Genomic DNA, 24767 nt, shown 5'->3' on the forward strand with positions numbered 1-24767 from the left:
ACTTTTAACTTTTCACACTGTTGTATTTTAAAACATTTCATAAATGAATCTGTGAGATGCAAAACAAATAGAAACTTACATGGAATCTGAAGTCACCTTTTAGCATGGAACAGAGATCCTCTGCTACATCAGACATGCAAGGATGTAATGTGCCAACCAGCCGTGCATAAAATGGTAGCAAATCCAGCCTGCAAACAAAAGGTTACACATGCAATATAGCATTATTTTATATAGAAAAATATTAAAGTTCTAACTGTTCTGTTTTGTAAGTGTACTTCTGATATATTTATACATGTACATTCAGCTACCTTCTTGGAAGGAATATCTTCTTTTTTTACCTACAGATGTTGTTCATATTTCTTTGACTATACAGAACTACATGCATGAGGGTGCAAAAGAAATGAATAGAGTCACATCTGCTCACCTGTTCTGAAAATATTCAAATGCCACTATTGAAATGCCATTTCTAGAGTCCACTGCCTATTTAACTTCATAGAGTCCACAAACACTGCCTATTTAACTTCATAAAATCCACATTTGTCCAAATACTAGGGTGGGGTATGAAACTCTCATAAGGGAGGGATGAAATGTGACAATATTTAATCCAGTTACCTGTTGGAAGATGGTGTTTGAAAGCCTTTTATTCCTGCTAGGGTTAATTAATGACTAAACAGTGGCATCTGTTTGTATTAGATATGACATATTTTTTGGAACTAATTAGGCATCTACGTGTGTTTGTTTACCATGCTGCTGCTGGTTTGGGAGGTCATTTTAGCTTAAAACCATTGTTTGCTGTCCCTGTTACTTAAGGTATCTCTGCCATGACCATTAATATGACATTTCATAGAATCATAGAATCATAGAATCATAGAGTTGGAAGAGACCACAAGGGCCATCGAGTCCAACCCCCTGCCAAGCAGGAAACACCATCAGAGCACTCCTGACATATGGTTGTCAAGCCTCTGCTTAAAGACCTCCAAAGTAGGAGACTCCACCACACTCCTTGGCAGCAAATTCCACTGTCGAACAGCTCTTACTATCAGGAAGTTCTTCCTAATGTTTAGGTGGAATCTTCTTTCTTGTAGTTTGGATCCATTGCTCCGTGTCCGCTTCTCCGGAGCAGCAGAAAACAACCTTTCTCCCTCCTCTATGTGACATCCTTTTATATATTTGAACATGGCTATCATATCACCCCTTAACCTCCTCTTCAACACTTACCTTTGACGAGGAACTATGAAGAGAGCACGAACCAACTTCCGCCTATTTGCTTTTGTATTCATGTTCATGCAAAAATCCATTGCTGCCTGCAAGAAGAAAGGCACTTAAATCTGACAATACACAGATTATTTAAAAGGTGAAAAGAAAGAGTGTCACATACTCTTCTACACATGGGAAACAATAGTTTCTTTCATCCTTAAGAAGGCCAATTGGCAATCCCTGGGCAAGATCACATCTGTTATGTCATTTCATTGGACTCTGGTGTTCCAACCATTTTTTAATTAAGTCAATCACAGTTCACTTGGAAGGATAGAATATTGTTTTTGAATAGTCTATATACACAGTTATTTGCCAATAAAGCCACAGCCACGTCAGAATGTGTCTGCTCTGTAGATTAGAACTGTAACTGCTGTAACTCCAGGTCAATTTATGAGCACCTGAGCTAATTGGTACACAATTCACTGGTTTAAGTCCAAGAAAGAAATGCTGACAAACTGAAGTATATGGCTAGCAGTGTTCACCAAACTCTCTCAAATTTTAGGACATTTTTTACAAAATTTATTTGGGATTGTTACTGCCAACATTCACCGAATTTCTGCTATACTGTATATTTGCATCTTACCATATTAACAGTGGGTGTAAGAGTGGCATATAACAGTAAAACTATCTAACAGATTACCGTATTTTTCGCCCTATAGGACGCACCTATTTTTTGAGGGGGGAAATCAAAGGAAAAAATTAGATTATCCCCCAGGTTTGCGCAGCCATCCCCAAGCTAGAAGAGGGAGAAGGAGCGCTCCGTCTCCCTCTTCTGCCTTCAGGGACAGCCTCCCAAGCCTCTGTGGGGCAGCGCACTGCGCTGCCCAGCAGAGGCTTTGCGCAACCATCCCAAGCTAGAAGAGGGAGATGGAGTGCTCTGTCTCCCTCTTCTGCCTTCAGGGACAGCTTGGCCCGCTATCCCCCGAGCTTGTGGGGCTGGCGGGGGGAGAAGCAGGCTTGCTTCTCCCTCCCCCAGCCTCCAGATCAGGTCAGGGAATAGCAGGATGGCAGCCCTTCGCCATCCCCCTATCCCGCGAGCTTGTGGGGCTGGCGGGGGGGGGGGGGAGAAGCAAGCCAGCCTCCAGATCAGGTCGGGGAATAGCGGGGTGGCGGCTCTGCGCCTCTCCGCTGTCCCCAGCTTTTGGGTGCAGGCTGCTGCCCGCAAGCCTTGCGAGCCCGCGGGACATCCCGCCGGGCTTGCAAGACTTGGGATAGCTTCCTGAAGCCTGGAGAGCGAGAGGGGTCAGTGCACACCGACCCCTCTCGCTCTCCAGGCTTCAGCGAAAGCCTGCATTCGCCCCATAAGACACACCCACATTTCCCCTTCATTTTTGGAGGGGGAAAAGTGCGTCTTATCGGGCGAAAAATACGGTATATCAACATCCAATAACCAACTTATGGATATAAAGGAGAAACACTACAAGTTTACTGTACCTTGTCTATTAGGTCTCTATTTACACAGTTTGGGAGCTGCTGAAGAAAAGCATCTACTATAAGCTTCAAATGTGACCCGGTACTGGCTTCTTCATCTTCTTGTTCTAGCCATTTAAAAAAAAAAAAAACAAATGAGAGAAACCAAAAGCTCTCACACACTGTAGTAATGATACATTAACTGTTCAAGTATGCTTGCAAGTCCTATATAATCACTCACCTTAGGGAAGTGAATCACACTTTTTCAATGAGGAAATAAACATAAGAAAAATGGTCAATCCCTATAGGCCATTCTCTAGTAACATCTTTGAAGGGAAAGATAAAATAGAAATGGGGCAAAGCAGATTTGAAATGCACATAGAAGAGACAGCAAAGTTCAGTGCTACTTTCATTAGCAACAGCAAAGAAGGACACATACAAGAGGCACGAGCAGGCAAGAAGAACTAACCTATGAAGACCAAAGAGATCTATATTTGTCCTCTCCTAGTAGAACTGAGAATGACAACAGAGACTTTTTTGGAACCAAAGTCCCATTTGCATCTAGGTTTGTGGATTCCTCAGAGTTCCAGTCCTGGGAAGCTTTGATATCACCACCCGTTTCTGGTTTCAGGTTTGAAATTGAAAGTGGCCTTTTAAACACCAAGGGAAAGATTCTTCCATGAACCCAATTACCAACGCTCTACAGCAGGGGTTGCCCGTCTAGGCTTTCTATGTGGCTCCCAGTCTCTTGTTTTATTATACAGTGGTGCCTCGCAAGACGAAAAGAATCCGTTCTGTGATTCTCTTCGTCTAGCGGTTTTTTCGTCTTGTGAAGCAAGCCCATTGACGGATTAGCAGATTAGCGCTATTAGCGGCTTTTAGCGGCTTATCAGCTTATCGGATCAGCTGATAAGAGGCTTAGCGGCTTAGAAAAAGGGGGGGAAAGGGGAAAAAACCCGCAGGAACTCGCAAGACATTTTCGTCTTGCAAAGCAAGCCCATAGGAGATTCGTTTTGCGAAGCACCTCCAAAACGGAAAACTCTTTCGTCTAGCGAGTTTTCCGTCTTGCGAGGCATTCGTCTTGCGGGGCACCACTGTACTTTCCAATAGCAAAGGATTAGATTAAAGAGAATTCAGAAATCAGTCTCCTTTCCTAGAGCAACGATTTGTACTCTCAGTAGGTTTAAGCCACAGTCAATTCTCTCACCTCCAGACAGCGCATATATTTTTTGGTTCCCATTACCTAAATACTATCTAATACAGACAGATCTTACATGCTCATCCACAACACTTCTCCTACTGTTATGAAAACTAATGCCACCTAGTCAGACTATATACACTATGGATTGGACTGCAAATAGGTCTCACAGGTAAGGAAGATGGAAAATGAACTAATGTGCAGAACTATTTCAGCATTTAGGCCACATTTTAAAAAAGCATTTAGGAGTTTTAAGGCAGACACTGAAACAAAGAGCTGCCCCTTCAAACTTTATGTGCTACGAAGAGGGGCCCACAAATTTTGGTTTGCTTTAATAGACAGGCAAAATATGTCATCACCCAACCTGCCTCCCCCAATCCTGTCTTGACTCAGGGGAGGGGAGAGGTCTTGCTGCCTGCAGCGTATTAAACTTACAATGGTTGCAATGTTTTAAAAATGTTTTTTATAATAAACTAAATTAGCCATTTTAAAAACCAGATTACCCTCATATGTTATCTGAACCATTGCTGAAACCGCATTTCAGCGCGTAATGGTCGCATTTTTTGTGCTGATTTTTCCTTTCAAAAAGGGGGGTGCGACTATTACATGGGGAAATACGAAAGTGCGACCATTATGCAAGGAATAAAGTGGGAACAACAGCAGGTGGATCAGAGGAGCTGGGCTGGCAGCGCAGAGAGAGCGAGGGAGAGCCAGAGACAAAGTCACTGTTGTTATTGGGACCATGGGGAGAGAAAATGGAAAGACACTAGTGTACCTTTCAGTAAAAATGAAGCCTCCCTTGTGCATATGTTCTCTGGTCCAGCCTACTGAGACGCAGCAGCGTCACTCATCTATCAGAATCTGTACAGTGAACAAAACTGCCCTATACTTTGCATTGCAAGAGCGGAACAGCCATTCAAATTCGGACAGGAAGTTTCGTAAGGAATGCCATAGGAACAGCAAACGAGGGGCGACGGCAGCAGCTGTGGCCAGGCCTGCTGGGGGCCGCCACCATCTCCCCTCAGCCCACGTGGCCCAGTTGTCCCCAGCATCAATTCCCGCTGAAACAGTGATAAAAAAGCAGCAGCAGGAGAATGGGGAGAAACATTCCCGCCTGCTCCGCTCCCCCTAGGAGCTCATGGCTGAGATGGCGAGGTGGGAGGGAAGCCGGGGCGGGGGCGGCTTGAGGCTTAGTGGAGCTTTAGAAGTTACCCTGCAACCATTATGCGGGGAATGCTCTGGGACCATTTTCGGAGTCCAAAAAAGGGTGGTGCAACTATTATGTGGTGGCAACCAGTATGCAGTGAAATATGGTATTTCATTGTCTTAGAAGAAAATCTTTACCCTCTCTGGATTTTTAGTGACCCTGGTTGGGTTTCTGAACTCAGATTCATAAGCAATCTTTTAAAAAGTAAGGTTTTCATTTCTGATAAATGTGGTGAGTCTAAAAAGTTTACCTTTTATGTGGCAAGTTAGTTGGTGTGACCAAAAACACATTTGGGTGAGGTTTGTCTCAGTCCTCACTGGAAAATTTCCTTCTGTTTTCACTTAAGCTTTACATTAACTTCTAGGTGCTTTACAAGAGGAATGTGTTCAAAGTGGCAGCCAGAACACAAAATCATCATTGGCTACCTACAGGAACTAGTATTTCAAGTTCACCCCTAAGTTAATTTGATTATCAGCAGGGTCTGAACCATTTTTCTTAACCATTTTAAGTATTTTGTTTTGCTCCCATATAGAAGCCTGACACAGCACTTATCTAAAACGGCTCTAGTTACAGATAATTTGGCATGAGTCACTCTGCCTAGAACTTCTATCTGCTCCCTACCCCCTAGAAGCTTATCTGCTTTAAGCGGCTTCTTCTCCTTAGGCACCACCTATAAACTCACTTCGTGCAGCTTGCTTTCCGTCACTATTTTCAGCTCCGGTGCTATCTGCTCCCTGTTTCTTGCCTAATCATATTAAAAATAGAACAAAAAAATTTAAACACACCCATAACAAAACATGACACAGAAGCAAATCTTTATTATGAAAGAAATAATTTCCTCTTCCTTTATGTAAATGTTCCCTCCCCAAGTTCATGTTACTTTCCATATTAATAGTATGCAATCAGGGTTTTTATTTAAAGTATATTGGGGTATAAAGCATATTAATATTCTAATCTCACTATCACCAATAAACTATGTGAAAAATAAACAGTGCTGAGATGAATATCCTAAAATTTGAATCTTAAGCCAGACTGAGAAGTGTTCAAAGCAATGGGTTGCTTCTTATTTAAAGACAACCACCACATATTATCAGCAGGTCAAATATCCACACAATTTAGTAGATTTTTAGTATTAGTTTACAATTTGGGAGAGAATTCAATGAATGGAATTGAATTATTGTTCTCTCCCTGCTCCTCATCTGCTTTCTCTCACTCATACACAGATGTCATTACACTTTTAACCACACAAAGTGCTTCACAACCAGTCTCATTCACCCTAACAGCCTTGGCAAGGCAGGTCACTATATAATTCATATTCCACACACAGGAGAACTAAAGTTAAGAGAATGTGACTTGTGCAAGGCTAGGCAGCAAGTTTGTGAATACTATCCTCCAAACATGGTTAAGTTCCTCAACAATTGCCATTTACCCTGGAAAACGAGGCTATAGCTAGCAGAGAACTATTTCAGGAAAACAACTTTTGACTGCAAAACTGGAACTGGAATTCACTTAATCCAAAAAGGCTTTCTCTATACAGTGGTGCCTCGCAAGACGAAAAGAATCCGTTCTGTGATTCTCTTCGTCTAGCGGTTTTTTCATCTTGCAAAGCAAGCCCATTGACGGATTAGCGGATTAGCACTTTTAGCGGCTTATCGGATCAGCTGATAAGCGGCTTAGCGGCTTAGAAAAAGGGGGGGGAGGAAAAAAACCAGCAGGAACTCACAAGACATTGTCGTCTTGCGAAGCAAGCCCATAGGAAATTTGTTTTGCGAAGCACCTCCAAAACGGAAAACCCTTTCGTCTAGCGAGTTTTCCGTCTTGCAAGGCATTCGTCTTGCGGGGCACCACTGTAGTAAGATTTATAGTGGCTTGGTTCACAAGTAGCACTGACCCAAACCATGGCTAAGCATGGACACAGAAGCATGCAGGTACTCACAGAAGAAATCCCAGACACTTCATTCCTCCCCTGGTCCTTCTGCTGCTGTTACCGGGAGGTAAGCCATGGCTTGGCTTAACAGTACATCTGAACCCAGGGCTTGATGTTTGTTTCACTTTAGACAGACCAAGACTGGCAATCCAAAAAGAAACCTTGGCTGCAGTTTGTGGTTTGTCTGGAGTGACCGAAAGCATGGCAGCAGCAGCAGCAGCAGGAGGAGGAGGAGGAGCAGGGGAGGAACAAAGTGGACAGGATTTCTGTTTTGAGTACCTGCACACTTGTACGTCCATACTTAGCCATGTTTGGTTTACTGTCCCATGCTAACTGGATGTTAATAAAAAGCCATGCAAATGGCTATCCTAATGGGGAAATGTGGTAACACTTTGATAAGATCAAACAAAATCTTATTGCTTTCTACATCAAGAAGATATATTGTTTTGAACAGCTGAGTAATCATTACCTCACTGTGTTTAGAAACAAAATTTCCCATGCTTCTCAGTGAAAAATCTCACATCAATTCAATAATATAGAAAATAGCCTGCACCAGTTTCAACAGCTGTTTACCACATCTAGGTATGCCACCGCTGGGTTGTGTAAGGAAGCAGAACATGCTAAAAGATAAAGGTACCCCTGCCCGTGCGGGCCAGTCGTGTCCGACTCTAGGGTTGTGTGCCCATCTCACTTAAGAGGCCGGGGGCCAGCGCTGTCTGAAGACACTTCCGGGTCACGTGGCCAGCGTGACGAAGGTGCAACTGGCAAGCCAGACCAGCGCAGCACACGGAAACGCCGTTTACCTTCCCGCTATAAAGCGGTACCTATTTATCTACTTGCACTTAGGAGTGCTTTCGAACTGCTAGGTGGGCAGGAGCTGGGACCGAAAGACGGGAGGCTCACCCCGCCGCGGGGATTCGAACCGCCGACCATGCGGTCAGCAAGTCCTAGGCGCTGAGGTTTTACCCACAGCGCCACCCGCATCCCACTAAGAACAGGCTCCCGTGGCATAACTAATGAACCCTTGCCAAGAAGCAATTTTTCTGCTGACAGGCAATGATATCAAATTACAGGGAACAAGTATTACTGACAGCATGCCCTAGTAGTAATGAAGATTAGTTCACTGAAAGCAATTCCCTGGCTGAGGCACAGAAGCATCTTTGGTCGTGGAAACACTAAAAAGAGGTCATGTAACAGAGTGGATGAAAGTACTATTGTGCCCAATCACAAATGCTTCCAAAATGAAGTAGCGTATCCACAGTTTTGTCAATACCGTGAAAAAAATTATACGCATTGCTATAGATTGGCTCGGTAATAAATTCAATTTAGGAAAACTAATAAAGACAAAAAATATACCTCTCCATATTATTTTTACCTTGTTCATCAAGAAGCTTTTTTGTGAGATCTTCTGCTTCATCACCACAGTCTAATTCAAGAGCATCGTCATTAATGTCCAGATTCTCCAGGTCCAAATCCAGATCATCAGTACCAGACACATCTTTGTTTTCCTTAGTTTCTTTTAACTCTGTTTTAAAAATAGTAAGATGTACATACTTTTCCCAATTTTTACCTGGCCCCTTGACCCTCCATGTTCATAGTTTACAGTTTCTGAAGAAAATATAATACAGAGAGCGAGTGTCTCTTTAATCACTGACACTTAAACTGCCTCTTAGAACAGCTTCATTTTTCAATAGGTTTTAAGCACTGTTCTTACTCCTCCAAGAAAATAAAGTTTTCATGTGATTTCTCAGTAGGCATAGGTATCGTAATAGCAAAGTGCAATTTGTTAAGAAGATACACTTGTGCTGCAGAGCTAGCATATACATGGATCAGGATAAAATGCTACTACCCTCTCTATCGCAACTTCTAAAACAATGTTGCAAAAAAACCCCAAAAATGTACCTCTAGAATCATCTTTACCAGAGTCCTTAATCTGGGAACATTTTTCGTTATCCTTGAACAAAATAGCCGGCACAAATGCTTTTAAGTCAATTAGGTTCTCATAGAAGTTTCGAGCATCTTCATCCTCCCAGATGCCCCCCTCCAAATCATATTCACCAGGTTTGCCTGGGGTAAAAATGTCAATGCCAGGCCCATGTTCTGGAATATAAAAAGCAGAATGTTATGTATTACAGCAGATTTCAGTATCTGTATCAATTTGTCACATAATTCCTTCTAATATACACGAGGGTGAAATCAGTGGGGATTGCAAAGTAAAGAACAGACACACCAAGAAGCAATACTAGGAAGAAAGCAACAAAATGATCACAAGACGTTGCTCACTTTGCTTTGTTTTCATTCTCAAAAAAAAGGGGGGGAGAATAGCTATTAATATGCTTTTGTGTTTCCATCAGAACTAAAAAGTTTGCCTTCTGAACTAGGAAATTCCATACCTTCAGGCACTGGTTTATCCTGTGGGAGATCAGGCATATTTTCATCCAGGAGATCAGCTAAAGACTGGGAGTTTGCCAACAACTTTTGATAGGACATAGCAAATTCTTCATACTGCTTATGCCGATCTTCACTCAACTCTCCTTTAGAGTGCAGAATACGCCTAGAAATATAAACCAAGAAAAAAGAGCAATGATGCTGTTTCCTGCTTGGCAGGGGGTTGGACTCGGCCCTTGTGGTCTATTCCAACTCTATGATTCTATGATTCCAAATATGAACAAACAATTGTAACTCTAGATTTTAATTCTTCTTAGAATAATCCAGAGTTAAAATCCATTAAGAATATTCAACATCAACAAATATTTGACTATTAAAAATCGTATTACTGAGCCCATAAAAAGGGAGGATAAAGCTGCTTTGCAATCTTTAAAGAAAAAGATCAGTATATGATCAGTAAGAGCAAAAAATGTTTTCTTTGAAGCCATACGTTTTCAGCAGCAACCTATTTGTAAGCTGCTCCAAAAATAATTACCAACACCTTTGAAATAAAATAAATTCGCATTCTTCACTTTCTCATAGCTATTACTACTTATAGTATTGATTCGCTTTTATTTTCAAATTATACCCCATATTTTGGCCAAAACAATAATTGTACTTAAAAGTTATGCAAGCATAGCTAGAACCCTGGAGGCTGAAATACAAATTTCAATAATGGGACAAATAATAGGAGGGAGACATGGGGAAGAAAAGGAATGGATGTGATTAAGTCCAGTTGTTGTTATTGTTGTTGTTGTTTAGTCGTGTCCACCTCTTTGTGACCTCATGGACCAGAGCACGCCAGGCACTCCTGTCTTCCACTGCCTCCCACAGTTTGGTCAAGCTCATGCTGGTAGCTTCGAGAACACCGTCCAACCATCTCGTCCTTTGTCGTCCCCTTCTCCTTGTGCCCTCCATCTTTTCCAACATCAGGTTCTTTTCCAGGGAGTCTTTTCATCTCACGAGGTGGCCAAAGTCTTGGAGTCTCAGCTTCAGGATCTGTCCTTCCAGTGAGCACTCAGGGCTGATTTCCTTAAGAATGGATAGATCTTCTTGCATGGGACACTCAAGAGTCTCCTCCAGCACCATAATTCAAAAGCATCAATTCTTCGGCAATTAGCCTTCTTTATGGTCCATCTCTCACTTCCATACATCACCACTGGGAAAACCATAGCTTTAACTCTACGGACCTTTGTCAGCAAGGTGATATCTCTGCTTTTTAAGATGCTGCCTAGGTTTGTCATTGCTTTTCTCCCAAGAAGCAGGTGTCTTTTAATTTCGTGGCTGCTGTCACCATCTGCAGTGATCATGGAGCCCAAGAAAGTAAAATCTCTCACTGCCTCCATTTCTTCCCCTTCTATTTGCCAGGAGATGATGGGCCCAGTGGCCATGATCTTGTTTTTTTTTATGTTGAGCTTCAGACCATATTTTGTGCTCTCCTCTTTTACCCTCATTAAAAGTTTTTTTTAATTCCTCCTCACTTTCTGCCATCAAGGTTGTGTCATCTGCATATCTGAGGTTGTTGATATTTCTTCTGGCAATGTTAATTCCGGCTAGGGATTCATCTAGTCCAGCCTTTCGCATGATGAATTCTGCATACAAGTTAAATAAGCAGGGAGACAATATATAGCCTTGTTGTACTCCTTTCCAAATTTTGAACCAATCAGTTGTTCCATATCCAGTTCTAACTGTAGCTTATTGTCCCACATAGATTTCTCAGGAGACAGATGAAGTGATCAGGCACTCCCATTTCTTTAAGAACTTGCCATAGTTTCATAGAATCATAGAATCATAGAGTTGGAAGAGACCACAAGGGCCATCGAGTCCAACCCCCTGCCAAGCAGGAAACACCATCAGAGCACTCCTGACATATGGTTGTCAAGCCTCTGCTTAAAGACCTCCAAAGTAGGAGACTCCACCACACTCCTTGGCAGCAAATTCCACTGTCAAACAGCTCTTACTGTCAGGAAGTTCTTCCTAATGTTTAGGTGGAATCTTCTTTCTTGTAGTTTGGATCCATTGCTCCGTGTCCGCTTCTCTGGAGCAGCAGAAAACAACCTTTCTCCCTCCTCTATGTGACATCCTTTTATATATTTGAACATGGCCATCATATCACCCCTTAACCTCCTCTTCTCCAGGCTAAACATGCCCAGCTCCCTTAGCCGTTCCTCATAAGGCATCGTTTCCAGGCCTTTGACCATTTTGGTTGCCCTCCTCTGGACACGTTCCAGTTTGTCAGTGTCCTTCTTAGATTTTAGATCTGGTCCTAACCAATGTTGATGACCTGGTTAGTGGGGTAGAAGTGGAAGGATCATTAGGCGCGAGTGATCATGCTCTTCTGAAGTTTACTATACAGCGGAAAGGAGCAGTCAAGCATACTAGGACTCAATTTCTTGACTTTAAGAAAGCCGACTTCATAAAACTTAGGGAAGTGCTGGGTGAGATCCCATGGACAACAATACTAAAAGGAAAGGGAGTTCATGATGGCTGGGAGTTTGTTAAGAGGGAGATACTAAAAGCACAACGTCAGGCAATACCAATGAGACGGAAACATGGAAGGTGCCTAAAGAAGCCAGGGTGGCTATCTAAAGAACTTTTAACTGAATTAAGATTAAAAAAGGATGTGTACAAAAAATGGAAAAGGGGGGAAACCACAAAAGAGGAATTCAAACAAATAGCCAGCACATGTAGACACAAAGTCAGAAAAGCTAAAGCACAGAATGAACTCAGGCTTGCTAGAGAGGTTAAAAGCAACAAAAAAGGCTTTTATGGGTATGTTCGTAGCAAAAGGAAGAACAAAGAAACTGTGGGGTCACTCAGAGGAGAAGATGGTGAAATGCAAACAGGGGACACAGAAAGGGCTGAACTACTCAATGCCTTCTTTGCCTCAGTCTTCTCAGATAAAGAAAACAATGCCCGACCTGAAGAATTTGGAGCAAATGATTCAGCAAAGGAAACACAGCCCAGAATAACTAAGGAGATAGTACAAGAATATTTGGCTAGTTTAGATGTATTCAAGTCTCCAGGGCCAGATGAACTGCATCCAAGAGTATTAAAAGAACTGGCAGATGTGATCTCAGAACCACTGGCAGTCATCTTTGAGAATTCCTGGAGAACAGGCGAAGTCCCGGTAGACTGGAGGAGGGCAAATGTTGTCCCTATTTTCAAAAAGGGGAAAAGAGAGGACCCAAATAATTACCGCCCAGTCAGTCTGACATCAATAGCAGGGAAGATTCTGGAGCAGATCATTAAGCAAACAGTCTGTGAGCACCTAGAAAGGAATGCTGTGATCACCAATAGTCAGCATGGATTTCTGAAAAATAGGTCATGTCAGACTAACCTGATCTCGTTTTTTGACAGAATTACAAGCCTGGTAGATGAAGGGAACGCAGTGGATGTAGCCTACCTTGATTTCAGCAAGGCATTTGACAAGGTGCCCCATGATATTCTTGTAAAGAAGCTGGTAAAATGTGGTCTTGACTATGCTACCACTCAGTGGATTTGTAACTGGCTGACTGACCGAACCCAAAGGGTGCTCATCAATGGTTCCTCTTCATCTTGGAGAAGAGTGACTAGTGGGGTGCCACAGGGTTCTGTCTTGGGCCCGGTCTTATTCAACATCTTTATCAACGACTTGGATGATGGACTCAAGGGCATCCTGATCAAATTTGCAGATGACACCAAACTGGGAGGGGTGGCTAACACCCCAGAGGACAGGATCACACTTCAAAACGACCTTGACAGATTAGAGAACTGGGCAAAAACAAACAAGATGAATTTTAACAGGGAGAAATGTAAAGTATTGCACTTGGGCAAAAAAAATGAGAGGCACAAAATACAAGATGGGTGACACCTGGCTTGAGAGCAGTACATGTGAAAAGGATCTAGGAGTCTTAGTTGACCACAAACTTGACATGAGCCAACAGTGTGACGCGGCAGCTAAAAAAGCCAATGCAATTCTGGGCTGCATCAATAGGAGTATAGCATCTAGAGCAAGGGAAGTAATAGTGCCACTGTATTCTGCTCTGGTCAGACCTCACCTGGAGTACTGTGTCCAGTTCTGGGCACCACAATTCAAGAAGGACACTGACAAACTGGAACGTGTCCAGAGGAGGGCAACCAAAATGGTCAAAGGCCTGGAAACGATGCCTTATGAGGAACGGCTAAGGGAGCTGGGCATGTTTAGCCTGGAGAAGAGGAGGTTAAGGGGTGATATGATAGCCATGTTCAAATATATAAAAGGATGTCACATAGAGGAGGGAGAAAGGTTGTTTTCTGCTGCTCCAGAGAAGCGGACATGGAGGAATGGATCCAAACTACAAGAAAGAAGATTCCACCTAAACAGGAAGAACTTCCTGACAGTAAGAGCTGTTCGACAGTGGAATTTGCTGCCAAGGAGTGTGGTGGAGTCTCCTTTTTTGGAGGTCTTTAAGCAGAGGCTTGACAATCATATGTCAGGAGTGCTCTGATGGTGTTTCCTGCTTGGCAGGGGGTTGGACTCGATGGCCCTTGTGGTCTCTTCCAACTCTATGATTCTATGATTTCTCTGCCTCTTCTAAATCCAGCTTGCACTTCTGGGAGTTCTCGGTCCACATACTGCTTGAGCCTTCCTTGTAGAATTTTAGGCACAACCTTGCTAGCATGTGAAATGAGTGCAATTGTGCGGTAGTTGGAGCATTCTTTGGCACTGCCCTTCTTTGGGATTGGGATGTAGACTGATCTTCTCCAAGCCTCTGGCCACTGCTGAGTTTTCCAAACTTGCTGGCATATTGAGTGTCAAGTCCAGTTACATATATATAACTACATATTCATGCTGAATAATGAAGTTTAAACTAAGGGCTTCACAAGAGAGGCAGATTTTGAAGGGTGGTGACACCAGAGAGGTTTTAGGAAGGAATTCCAGGAGGAGGCAGCAAGGTACAATGGTTAAAACTGTCCCCTAGGAGGTGCATCTGGAGCCTTCATTATATACCTTTAGGCACCAGGCAAAAAGGTTACTCTTCAACCAGGCCTTAAGCCAATTAACATCCTATATTATTTTATATGTGTGGTTTTTTTTGGGGGGGGGAGGTTATTAGTTTGGTTTGTTCTTATTGTTTTTATTATGTATTTTGTGTTTCTATCTTGCATTTTTATGCTGCGAACCATCCTGGGATCTTTGGATGAAAAGTGGCATTCAAATTTAATAAACAAACAAACAAGCAAGCTGTTCAAACAGAGGCTAGTGAATTAGGAGGGAAATCAGCAGTGTTAGAAACTGGGATATGAAAGCTAGGAGCCATGTGGCTCCCGGAACCTAGGTTGTGGGCACCAAAACAAAATGTCTAGGCACCTTTTTATGTTTATTACTATTATTATTTTGCTGCAACGCTACCAGATCAGGCAACCCGGCAAAACAAAACAAAAGAAAACAAAAAGCCGCCGGGAGAATCAGATGATCTGTAGGTTAGCTATGTCTTTCGCTGCCACGCTACTTTGCAAAACACCTGATTCAGCCAGCAGCGCAGCAGCAAAAATAAATATTTTATTTTGCTGCCAAGCAAATCAGGTGTTCTAGAAAAGTAGCTCAGCAGCAAAAGATGAATGTTTTCCTACCTTGCCGATGCTAGGTGGCAAGGGTGGCACTTGGACATCTCCAGCCAGTCACAAAAGGTTGGTTGCCAGTCGCAAAATGTGGCATGCGGCCGGCTAATATTGAACGATGGCAGCATGAATTTGATGACTGAGTGCATGGATGCAAACGGAGATGAAGGGATCAAACTCAATTCAAGCCTGGACTTCCGGCAATTTCCGCCAGAGTGAACAGCGGCTCCCACAATAGTGGACACTGGCCGTGCAACCAATTAAGGATAATTTGAGAGTAATTATCCTTGCAAGCCCCCCCGGTCGGGGGGTGAGCTCTCCCTTGCAGATCATCCGATATCTGCCTCTCGTTCCAACGGAATGCGGGGGCAGGGACGCTGAGTGCATAGCACTTCACATATTGGAAACTCTCCAACACTGTCACCATGAGCAGAGGCGCTTCCGTTCTCTTAAGATGGATTTGAATTTGGACTAAAGAAACAGGTGTGTTCTGGATGAAGGAGACAAGATAACCTTCTAAATGAATCCGCCACGGTTTTGATCTGGAGAGGATTTTGGCGGTAATTGGATTGGAATGTAAGTGAAGGGGAGCCTTTGTTCTCTACATTATATTTGTTGTTTTATGATTCGGCAAATCTTCACTGAAGAAGAATTACTAATGGAATATAATTATCAATGGATTACAACCAGTACTTTTTTCTTTAAAAAAATGTTTAGGGGTACTCTCCTTTTCCTACTCATATTGAAATACTGCCCCTCAATGAGGCCAAACTTAGATTCACAAAATGTTTAGGGGTATGCGCACCCTCGCATTCCCCCAGAAAAAAACCACTAATTAGAACTGTTAATGGAATGCAAGAGGGAATTAACAAGAACTTCATAATTTTTTATGGATTATTTGAATGAATAGACTGTGTGAAAATGTTGTGACGATTGGTGGAATTACCTTCTAAAGGGGGCTCTAGCTTTGATTTATTATGGTTTTGGTGAGACACCAGCTTGTTAGTAAATTAGAAAGGTTGAAAGAAGAAAATGTTGGAAGTCTGCCTGGAGCCATGGTCAGATGCCAGTTCACTTTTGGTTTGAAAAGGCAAGATGGCGTAAGGCTGTGGCGTAATGAGAATTCAGCCTTTGGGGGTGGAGAGGATGCTGAAGATGATTGATTGATTACAACATGAAGGGAAGGACAAAGAAAAGAAAAGAAAACAATGCCCGACCTGAAGAATTTTGAGCAAATGATTCAGCAAAGGAAACACAGCCCAGAATAACTAAGGAGATAGTACAAGAATACTTGGCTAGTTTAGATGTATTCAAGTCTCCAGGGCCAGATGAACTGCATCCAAGAGTATTAAAAGAACTGGCAGATGTGATCTCAGAACCACTGGCAGTCATCTTTGAGAATTCCTGGAGAACAGGCGAAGTCCCGGCAGACTGGAGGAGGGCAAATGTTGTCCCTATTTTCAAAAAGGGGAAAAGAGAGGACCCAAATAATTATCGCCCAGTCAGTCTGACATCAATACCAGGGAATATTCTGGAGCAGATCATTAAGCAAACAGTCTGTGAGCACCTAGAAAGGAATGCTGTGATCACCAATAGTCAGCATGGATTTCTGAAAAATAGGTCATGTCAGACTAACCTGATCTCGTTTTTTGACAGAATTACAAGCCTGGTAGATGAAGGGAACGCAGTGGATGTAGCCTACCTTGATTTCAGCAAGGCATTTGACAAGGTGCCCCATGATATTCTTGTAAAGAAGCTGGTAAAATGCGGTCTTGACTATGCTACCACTCAGTGGATTTGTAACTGGCTGACTGACCGAACCCAAAGGGTGCTCATCAATGGTTCCTCTTCATCCTGGAGAAGAGTGACTAGTGGGGTGCCACAGGGTTCTGTCTTGGGCCCGGTCTTATTCAACATCTTTATCAACGACTTGGATGATGTACTCAAGGGCATCCTGATCAAATTTGCAGATGACACCAAACTGGGAGGGGTGGCTAACACCCCAGAGGACAGGATCACACTTCAAAACGACCTTGACAGATTAGAGAACTGGGCAAAAACAAACAAGATGAATTTTAACAGGGAGAAATGTAAAGTATTGCACTTGGGCAAAAAAAATGAGAGGCACAAAATACAAGATGGGTGACACCTGGCTTGAGAGCAGTACATGTGAAAAGGATCTAGGAGTCTTAGTTGACCACAAACTTGACATGAGCCAACAGTGTGACGCGGCAGCTAAAAAAGCCAATGCAATTCTGGGCTGCATCAATAGGAGTATAGCATCTAGAGCAAGGGAAGTAATAGTGCCACTGTATTCTGCTCTGGTCAGACCTCACCTGGAGTACTGTGTCCAGTTCTGGGCACCACAATTCAAGAAGGACACTGACAAACTGGAACGTGTCCAGAGGAGGGCAACCAAAATGGTCAAAGGCCTGGAAACGATGCCTTATGAGGAACGGCTAAGGGAGCTGGGCATGTTTAGCCTGGAGAAGAGGAGGTTAAGGGGTGATATGATAGCCATGTTCAAATATATAAAAGGATGTCACATAGAGGAGGGAGAAAGGTTGTTTTCTGCTGCTCCAGAGAAGCGGACATGGAGGAATGGATCCAAACTACAAGAAAGAAGATTCCACCTAAACAGGAAGAACTTCCTGACAGTAAGAGCTGTTCGACAGTGGAATTTGCTGCCAAGGAGTGTGGTGGAGTCTCCTTTTTTGGAGGTCTTTAAGCAGAGGCTTGACAATCATATGTCAGGAGTGCTCTGATGGTGTTTCCTGCTTGGCAGGGGGTTGGACTCGATGGCCCTTGTGGTCTCTTCCAACTCTATGATTCTATGATTTCTCTGCCTCTTCTAAATCCAGCTTGCACTTCTGGGAGTTCTCGGTCCACATACTGCTTGAGCCTTCCTTGTAGAATTTTAGGCACAACCTTGCTAGCATGTGAAATGAGTGCAATTGTGCGGTAGTTGGAGCATTCTTTGGCACTGCCCTTCTTTGGGATTGGGATGTAGACTGATCTTCTCCAAGCCTCTGGCCACTGCTGAGTTTTCCAAACTTGCTGGCATATTGAGTGTCAAGTCCAGTTACATATATATAACTACATATTCATGCTGAATAATGAAGTTTAAACTAAGGGCTTCACAAGAGAGGCAGATTTTGAAGGGTGGTGACACCAGAGAGGTTTTAGGAAGGAATTCCAGGAGGAGGCAGCAAGGTACAATGGTTAAAACTGTCCCCTAGGAGGTGCATCTGGAGCCTTCATTATATACCTTTAGGCACCAGGCAAAAAGGTTACTCTTCAACCAGGCCTTAAGCCAATTAACATCCTATATTATTTTATATGTGTGGTTTTTTTTGGGGGGGGGAGGTTATTAGTTTGGTTTGTTCTTATTGTTTTTATTATGTATTTTGTGTTTCTATCTTGCATTTTTATGCTGCGAACCATCCTGGGATCTTTGGATGAAAAGTGGCATTCAAATTTAATAAACAAACAAACAAACAAACAAGCAAGCTGTTCAAACAGAGGCTAGTGAATTAGGAGGGAAATCAGCAGTGTTAGAAACTGGGATATGAAAGCTAGGAGCCATGTGGCTCCCGGAACCTAGGTTGTGGGCACCAAAACAAAATGTCTAGGCACCTTTTTATGTTTATTACTATTATTATTTTGCTGCAACGCTACCAGATCAGGCAACCCGGCAAAACAAAACAAAAGAAAACAAAAAGCCGCCGGGAGAATCAGATGATCTGTAGGTTAGCTATGTCTTTCGCTGCCACGCTACTTTGCAAAACACCTGATTCAGCCAGCAGCGCAGCAGCAAAAATAAATATTTTATTTTGCTGCCAAGCAAATCAGGTGTTCTAGAAAAGTAGCTCAGCAGCAAAAGATGAATGTTTTCCTACCTTGCCGATGCTAGGTGGCAAGGGTGGCACTTGGACATCTCCAGCCAGTCACAAAAGGTTGGTTGCCAGTCGCAAAATGTGGCATGCGGCCGGCTAATATTGAACGATGGCAGCATGAATTTGATGACTGAGTGCATGGATGCAAACGGAGATGAAGGGATCAAACTCAATTCAAGCCTGGACTTCCGGCAATTTCCGCCAGAGTGAACAGCGGCTCCCACAATAGTGGACACTGGCCGTGCAACCAATTAAGGATAATTTGAGAGTAATTATCCTTGCAAGCCCCCCCGGTCGGGGGGTGAGCTCTCCCTTGCAGATCATCCGATATCTGCCTCTCGTTCCAACGGAATGCGGGGGCAGGGACGCTGAGTGCATAGCACTTCACATATTGGAAACTCTCCAACACTGTCACCATGAGCAGAGGCGCTTCCGTTCTCTTAAGATGGATTTGAATTTGGACTAAAGAAACAGGTGTGTTCTGGATGAAGGAGACAAGATAACCTTCTAAATGAATCCGCCACGGTTTTGATCTGGAGAGGATTTTGGCGGTAATTGGATTGGAATGTAAGTGAAGGGGAGCCTTTGTTCTCTACATTATATTTGTTGTTTTATGATTCGGCAAATCTTCACTGAAGAAGAATTACTAATGGAATATAATTATCAATGGATTACAACCAGTACTTTTTTCTTTAAAAAAATGTTTAGGGGTACTCTCCTTTTCCTACTCATATTGAAATACTGCCCCTCAATGAGGCCAAACTTAGATTCACAAAATGTTTAGGGGTATGCGCACCCTCGCATTCCCCCAGAAAAAAACCACTAATTAGAACTGTTAATGGAATGCAAGAGGGAATTAACAAGAACTTCATAATTTTTTATGGATTATTTGAATGAATAGACTGTGTGAAAATGTTGTGACGATTGGTGGAATTACCTTCTAAAGGGGGCTCTAGCTTTGATTTATTATGGTTTTGGTGAGACACCAGCTTGTTAGTAAATTAGAAAGGTTGAAAGAAGAAAATGTTGGAAGTCTGCCTGGAGCCATGGTCAGATGCCAGTTCACTTTTGGTTTGAAAAGGCAAGATGGCGTAAGGCTGTGGCGTAATGAGAATTCAGCCTTTGGGGGTGGAGAGGATGCTGAAGATGATTGATTGATTACAACATGAAGGGAAGGACAAAGAAAAGAAAAGAAAACAATGCCCGACCTGAAGAATTTTGAGCAAATGATTCAGCAAAGGAAACACAGCCCAGAATAACTAAGGAGATAGTACAAGAATACTTGGCTAGTTTAGATGTATTCAAGTCTCCAGGGCCAGATGAACTGCATCCAAGAGTATTAAAAGAACTGGCAGATGTGATCTCAGAACCACTGGCAGTCATCTTTGAGAATTCCTGGAGAACAGGCGAAGTCCCGGCAGACTGGAGGAGGGCAAATGTTGTCCCTATTTTCAAAAAGGGGAAAAGAGAGGACCCAAATAATTACCGCCCAGTCAGTCTGACATCAATAGCAGGGAAGATTCTGGAGCAGATCATTAAGCAAACAGTCTGTGAGCACCTAGAAAGGAATGCTGTGATCACCAATAGTCAGCATGGATTTCTGAAAAATAAGTCATGTCAGACTAACCTGATCTCGTTTTTTGACAGAATTACAAGCCTGGTAGATGAAGGGAACGCAGTGGATGTAGCCTACCTTGATTTCAGCAAGGCATTTGACAAGGTGCCCCATGATATTCTTGTAAAGAAGCTGGTAAAATGCGGTCTTGACTATGCTACCACTCAGTGGATTTGTAACTGGCTGACTGACCGAACCCAAAGGGTGTTCATCAATGGTTCCTCTTCATCCTGGAGAAGAGTGACTAGTGGGGTGCCACAGGGTTCTGTCTTGGGCCCGGTCTTATTCAACATCTTTATCAACGACTTGGATGATGGACTCAAGGGCATCCTGATCAAATTTGCAGATGACACCTGTCAGGGCTGCCACCCAGTCCCAGCTCACATAGGACCAAGTCCGCCAGCGTTCACTTTATAAGAGTCTTTATTAAGTTACAGGTTTCATTTCCGAACTGCAGCGTGCAGCTCTACACCTTCTGCCCTAGGTCGGCGAAGACCCGTCTGAGTCCCCGCCTCTTGCACACCAGCTTAATACCCTAGCCTTGCTCCACCTCCTTCGCCTCTCCCTACGTCTCTGGGTCCTTCTGCCTCCCTGGGCCTCCTCCCTTCTACTCTCCTCTGACGCTGACCCCCCTGATCCTTCTGCCTCCTTGCGGCGGGCTTTAGGACCTGGCTCACTCTCCGGGCTGCTTACTGCTCCAGCTTCCGCTGCATTTGAACTTGGCGCGCGCGCCCAACTCTCTACTTTCCTCTTAACCGTTGCCTCGCTCTCTGAGGAGGGCGTGACCACCCCTGACTCGTGCCCTCCCTCCTGCTGACAGCCTCCGGAACCCGATGCCTGGCTACCTTCCTCCCTGCTGCTCTCAGTCTTGAGCGTGGGTCCCGACTTCCAGCTGCTACTCTCTGAATCTCCTCTGTTCCCTTCCTCCTGGGGTGTCCCCCCGGATCCCCCCCTTGCTCTGCTCACTGGGGCTCCCTTTTGGGAGTCCTCTGACTCACTGCTTAGGCTTGGAGATCTCGGGTCGTCATCATCACTCATTTTCCCTTCGGATTCCTCCCCCTCGCTCTCTGCTTCCTCCCTTCTCTGCGTCTCTGCTCCTGAACCCCTGACATCCATCCCCCCCTCGAAGCCCCCCCTTCCCCCCTCCCCGCTTTCAGGTGTGGGTGCTGGGTGCTCCATCATCACGGGAGGGAATGCCGGATACAGTTCGCTCCCTGTGGTTGGCCGCCAACTGAAGACCTCCGAGTCTTCCTCCTCGCGGTCGCCGACGTTGACCTGTTCCGCTTCCATCTCTGTACCGCCGTGCTCGAACCCAAGGTCCTCCCCGAACACGTCCATGTCAGTCTCTGCGTCGGTCGCTTGACCTGGCATCTCCAGCCACTTCCGGCGCCATTGCTCCTCCGGTCGATCGTCCCACCAATACGAGGTGTCTGACGCCGAACCCGCCGGCGATCCTTCTGGGGAACGGGTGCTCAGTGCGGGTTCCCCGTCCGAGTCGAATCCCTGGAACGTGCTGGAAGAAAGTGTGGGCGTGAACAGCCAGTCGTCGAAGAAGCTCGCTGGCATGGGTCTGTGTGGGAAAAGGGCATGAAACTCGTCCTTGAGCAGGGGTTCCTCCAAAGCGTAGTCTGGCACCCAGCTATTGGCGCTGGCCCGGGTGCCCTCTCTGGCTAGGAGGTATTCGACTCCCTCTTCCCCCCATCTGGAGTCCAAAATCTCCGTGACCTCGTTGATGGGGTCTTGCTGCGTCACCCCTCGCGTCTCCGTCCGCTCCCGGAACGGACTCGGTGCCGTCCCTGGCTCCTGGAATCTGTGAGGTGCCTTGTAGGGAGTGAGCACCGACCTGTGGAACACCGGATGCATTCTGGAACCCTCCGGCAGCGCCAGTCGGAAGGCTACCGGGTTGATCTGTGCTTCGACTTGGTACGGACCAATTTGCTTGTGCCCCAACTTCTTCTTGGCTAGTGACCTGGTCGGCACTGCGTGGGCTGCCAACCAGACCCAGTCTCCCACTTGGATCTCTTCGCCAACCCGCCTGTGCTTGTCAGCTTGCACCTTGTAGGCGTGCTTAGCTAGCTCCAGCTGCCGTCTGAGTTGATCGTGTACCTCCTGCAACTCTGACGCGAACGCGTCCGCCGTCTGTGGTTCTCCGTCCCCCACTCTCTCCCGTCCCGGGAAGGTTCTGGGATTCCTCCCATTGTTGGCGAAGAACGGCGTCACCCCTGTGGACACGTGCTTCGTGTTGTTGTAAGCGAACTCGGCGAGCGGCAGGTAATCCACCCAGGTCGCAGGTTGTTGATTGGCATAGCATCTCAGGTACTGCTGCATGATGGCATTGACCCTCTCTGCTTGCCCGTTGGTCTGCGGGTGTCTTGCTGATGCCAGATCGACCTTGACATTTAGAAAACTCATCAGCTTCTGCCAGAAATTCGAGACGAACTGGCGCCCGCGGTCGGACAGGATAGACCGCGGCAGACCATGCACTTTGAACACGTGATCTATGAACAGTTTGGCGGTTTGTTCCGCCGTGGCCACCTTCGCACACGGAATGAAATGTGCCATCTTGGTGAACAAGTCCACCACCACTAGTACAGCTGTCTTGCCTCTCGAGCTGGGTAGATCCGTAACAAAGTCCAGGGCCACTCTCTCCCACGGTTCAAACGGCGTTTGCAGCGGTTCCAGCAGTCCCGCCGGTGGTTTGTGCACCGGTTTGGCCCTCTGGCAGGTGTCGCACCTCGCAACGTAGTCCGCGACTTCCCCTCTCAGTCTGGGCCACCAAAAGTCCCTTGCGACTAATTCCACCGTTTTTTCCGTGCCAAAGTGCCCGGCCGTGGGTGCGTCGTGCAGCTGCTGCAGTACCCTGGCGCGAAGTTCGTCTCCCGGCACGTAGATGGCCCCTTTACGTAAGAGCAAACCGTCTCGTATCTGGAACTCGTCGCCCTTCGCCGTGCCCTTGTGCACCTCTGCCATCTTCGCCTGCGCGAAAGAGTCGTCCTGCAACGCCCGCCGCACCGCATCCAGGTCTACTGTGGCTGAAGCGCACGCCCACGCTGTTGGCGCGAAGATGTGCATGGCTGCCGCTGGCGTCGCCTCTTCGAGGTATTGCGGTTTGCGGGACAGTGCATCCGCCATGACGTTGGTGTCGCCTGGGACGTACTCTATTCGGAAATTGAAGTCAGCAAAGAACTCCGCCCAACGTATCTGCCTCTGGTTCAGGAACTGAGCCGTGCGCCAGTGCTCCAGATTCTTGTGATCCGTGCAGACCTGCACCGTGTGCTTGGCGCCGATCAGGAAGTGCCTCCACGCCTTGAAAGCTGCATGAATGGCCAGCAACTCCCTGTCCCAGATGGTGTAGTTCTGCTCCGACTTGCTGAGCTTTCTGGAGTAGAACGCTCCCGGCCTCCAGACCCCCTGTGGGTCCCTTTGCAGCAGGACAGCTCCCACTGCTCTATCGGACGCGTCTGTCTCTACCCGCATCGGTCTGCTGGGGTCGATATGCAGCAGTTGCTCTTCCGACGCGAAGAGACGCTTGAGTGCCTGAAAGGACTGCTCCGCCTGCTCCGTCCAGATGAATTTCTTTTTCTTGGAGCTTAGCGTGTCCGTAATGGCCGCCGTCTGCATCGCGAACCCCTTGATAAACTTGCGATAGAAGTTGGCGAAGCCGACAAACCGCTGGACCTCCTTCCGGTTGCGCGGGCTCTTCCAATCCAACACCGCACGAACCTTGGCGCTGTCCATGGCTAGCCCCTTGTCCGACAACTTGTAACCCAAGAAATCCACCTCCGTCGTGTCGAACTGGCACTTCTCCAGTTTGGCGTACAATCTATGCTGCTGCAGCCTCTTCAGCACCTCCCGAACATCTTGGTCATGGGCTTGCTGCGATTCGGAGAATATCAGGATGTCATCCAGAAAGCAGACGCACTTCTTGTAAAGGAGTCCCGCCAACACATGATGCATGAAAGCTTGGAAACAGTGAGAACCGTTTTGCAATCCAAACGGCATCACTCTGTATTCGTAGGTGCCCAGAGGCGTGAACATGGCTGTCTTCCACTCATCGCCCTCCCTCATGCGGATGAGATTGTACGCACCTCGCAGGTCCAACTTGGTGAACACGCGTCCCTTGCGCACCGTCGCTAGTAGGTCGTCAATCCTGGGCATGGGGAAATCAGAAGGCTTGGTCATCTTGTTTAAGAGGCGAAAATCCACCACCAGTCTTTTTTGGGGCGTGTCTTTCTTCTTCACGAAGA

The 24767-nt window shown here is 45.5% G+C and overlaps 1 protein-coding gene across 6 annotated transcripts in view; it reads right to left on the reverse strand.

The window, feature by feature from the left end:
* Positions 1–24767, reverse strand: part of UPF2 (UPF2 regulator of nonsense mediated mRNA decay) — a gene marked incomplete at its 3' end in the record, with an annotated part of 68433 nt that overhangs the window by 22619 nt on the left and 21047 nt on the right. For 4 of the 6 annotated variants that reach the window (XM_082240066.1, XM_082240067.1, XM_082240069.1 and 1 more), the window contains exons 4-10: positions 9393–9553; positions 8902–9099; positions 8375–8524; positions 5755–5817; positions 2692–2795; positions 1219–1304; positions 80–188 (exon numbers count right to left, since the gene is read on the reverse strand). In XM_082240066.1, coding sequence (XP_082096192.1) covers positions 80–188; positions 1219–1304; positions 2692–2795; positions 5755–5817; positions 8375–8524; positions 8902–9099; positions 9393–9553 — 871 coding nt within the window. The remainder of the gene's footprint in view (positions 1–79; positions 189–1218; positions 1305–2691; positions 2796–5754; positions 5818–8374; positions 8525–8901; positions 9100–9392; positions 9554–24767) is intronic. The other 2 variants (XM_082240068.1, XM_082240071.1) reach the window with 1 other exon arrangement.

The sequence above is a fragment of the Podarcis vaucheri genome (assembly GCF_965113315.1).
Source record: "Podarcis vaucheri genome assembly, chromosome: 10".
Lineage (NCBI taxonomy): Eukaryota > Metazoa > Chordata > Lepidosauria > Squamata > Lacertidae > Podarcis > Podarcis vaucheri.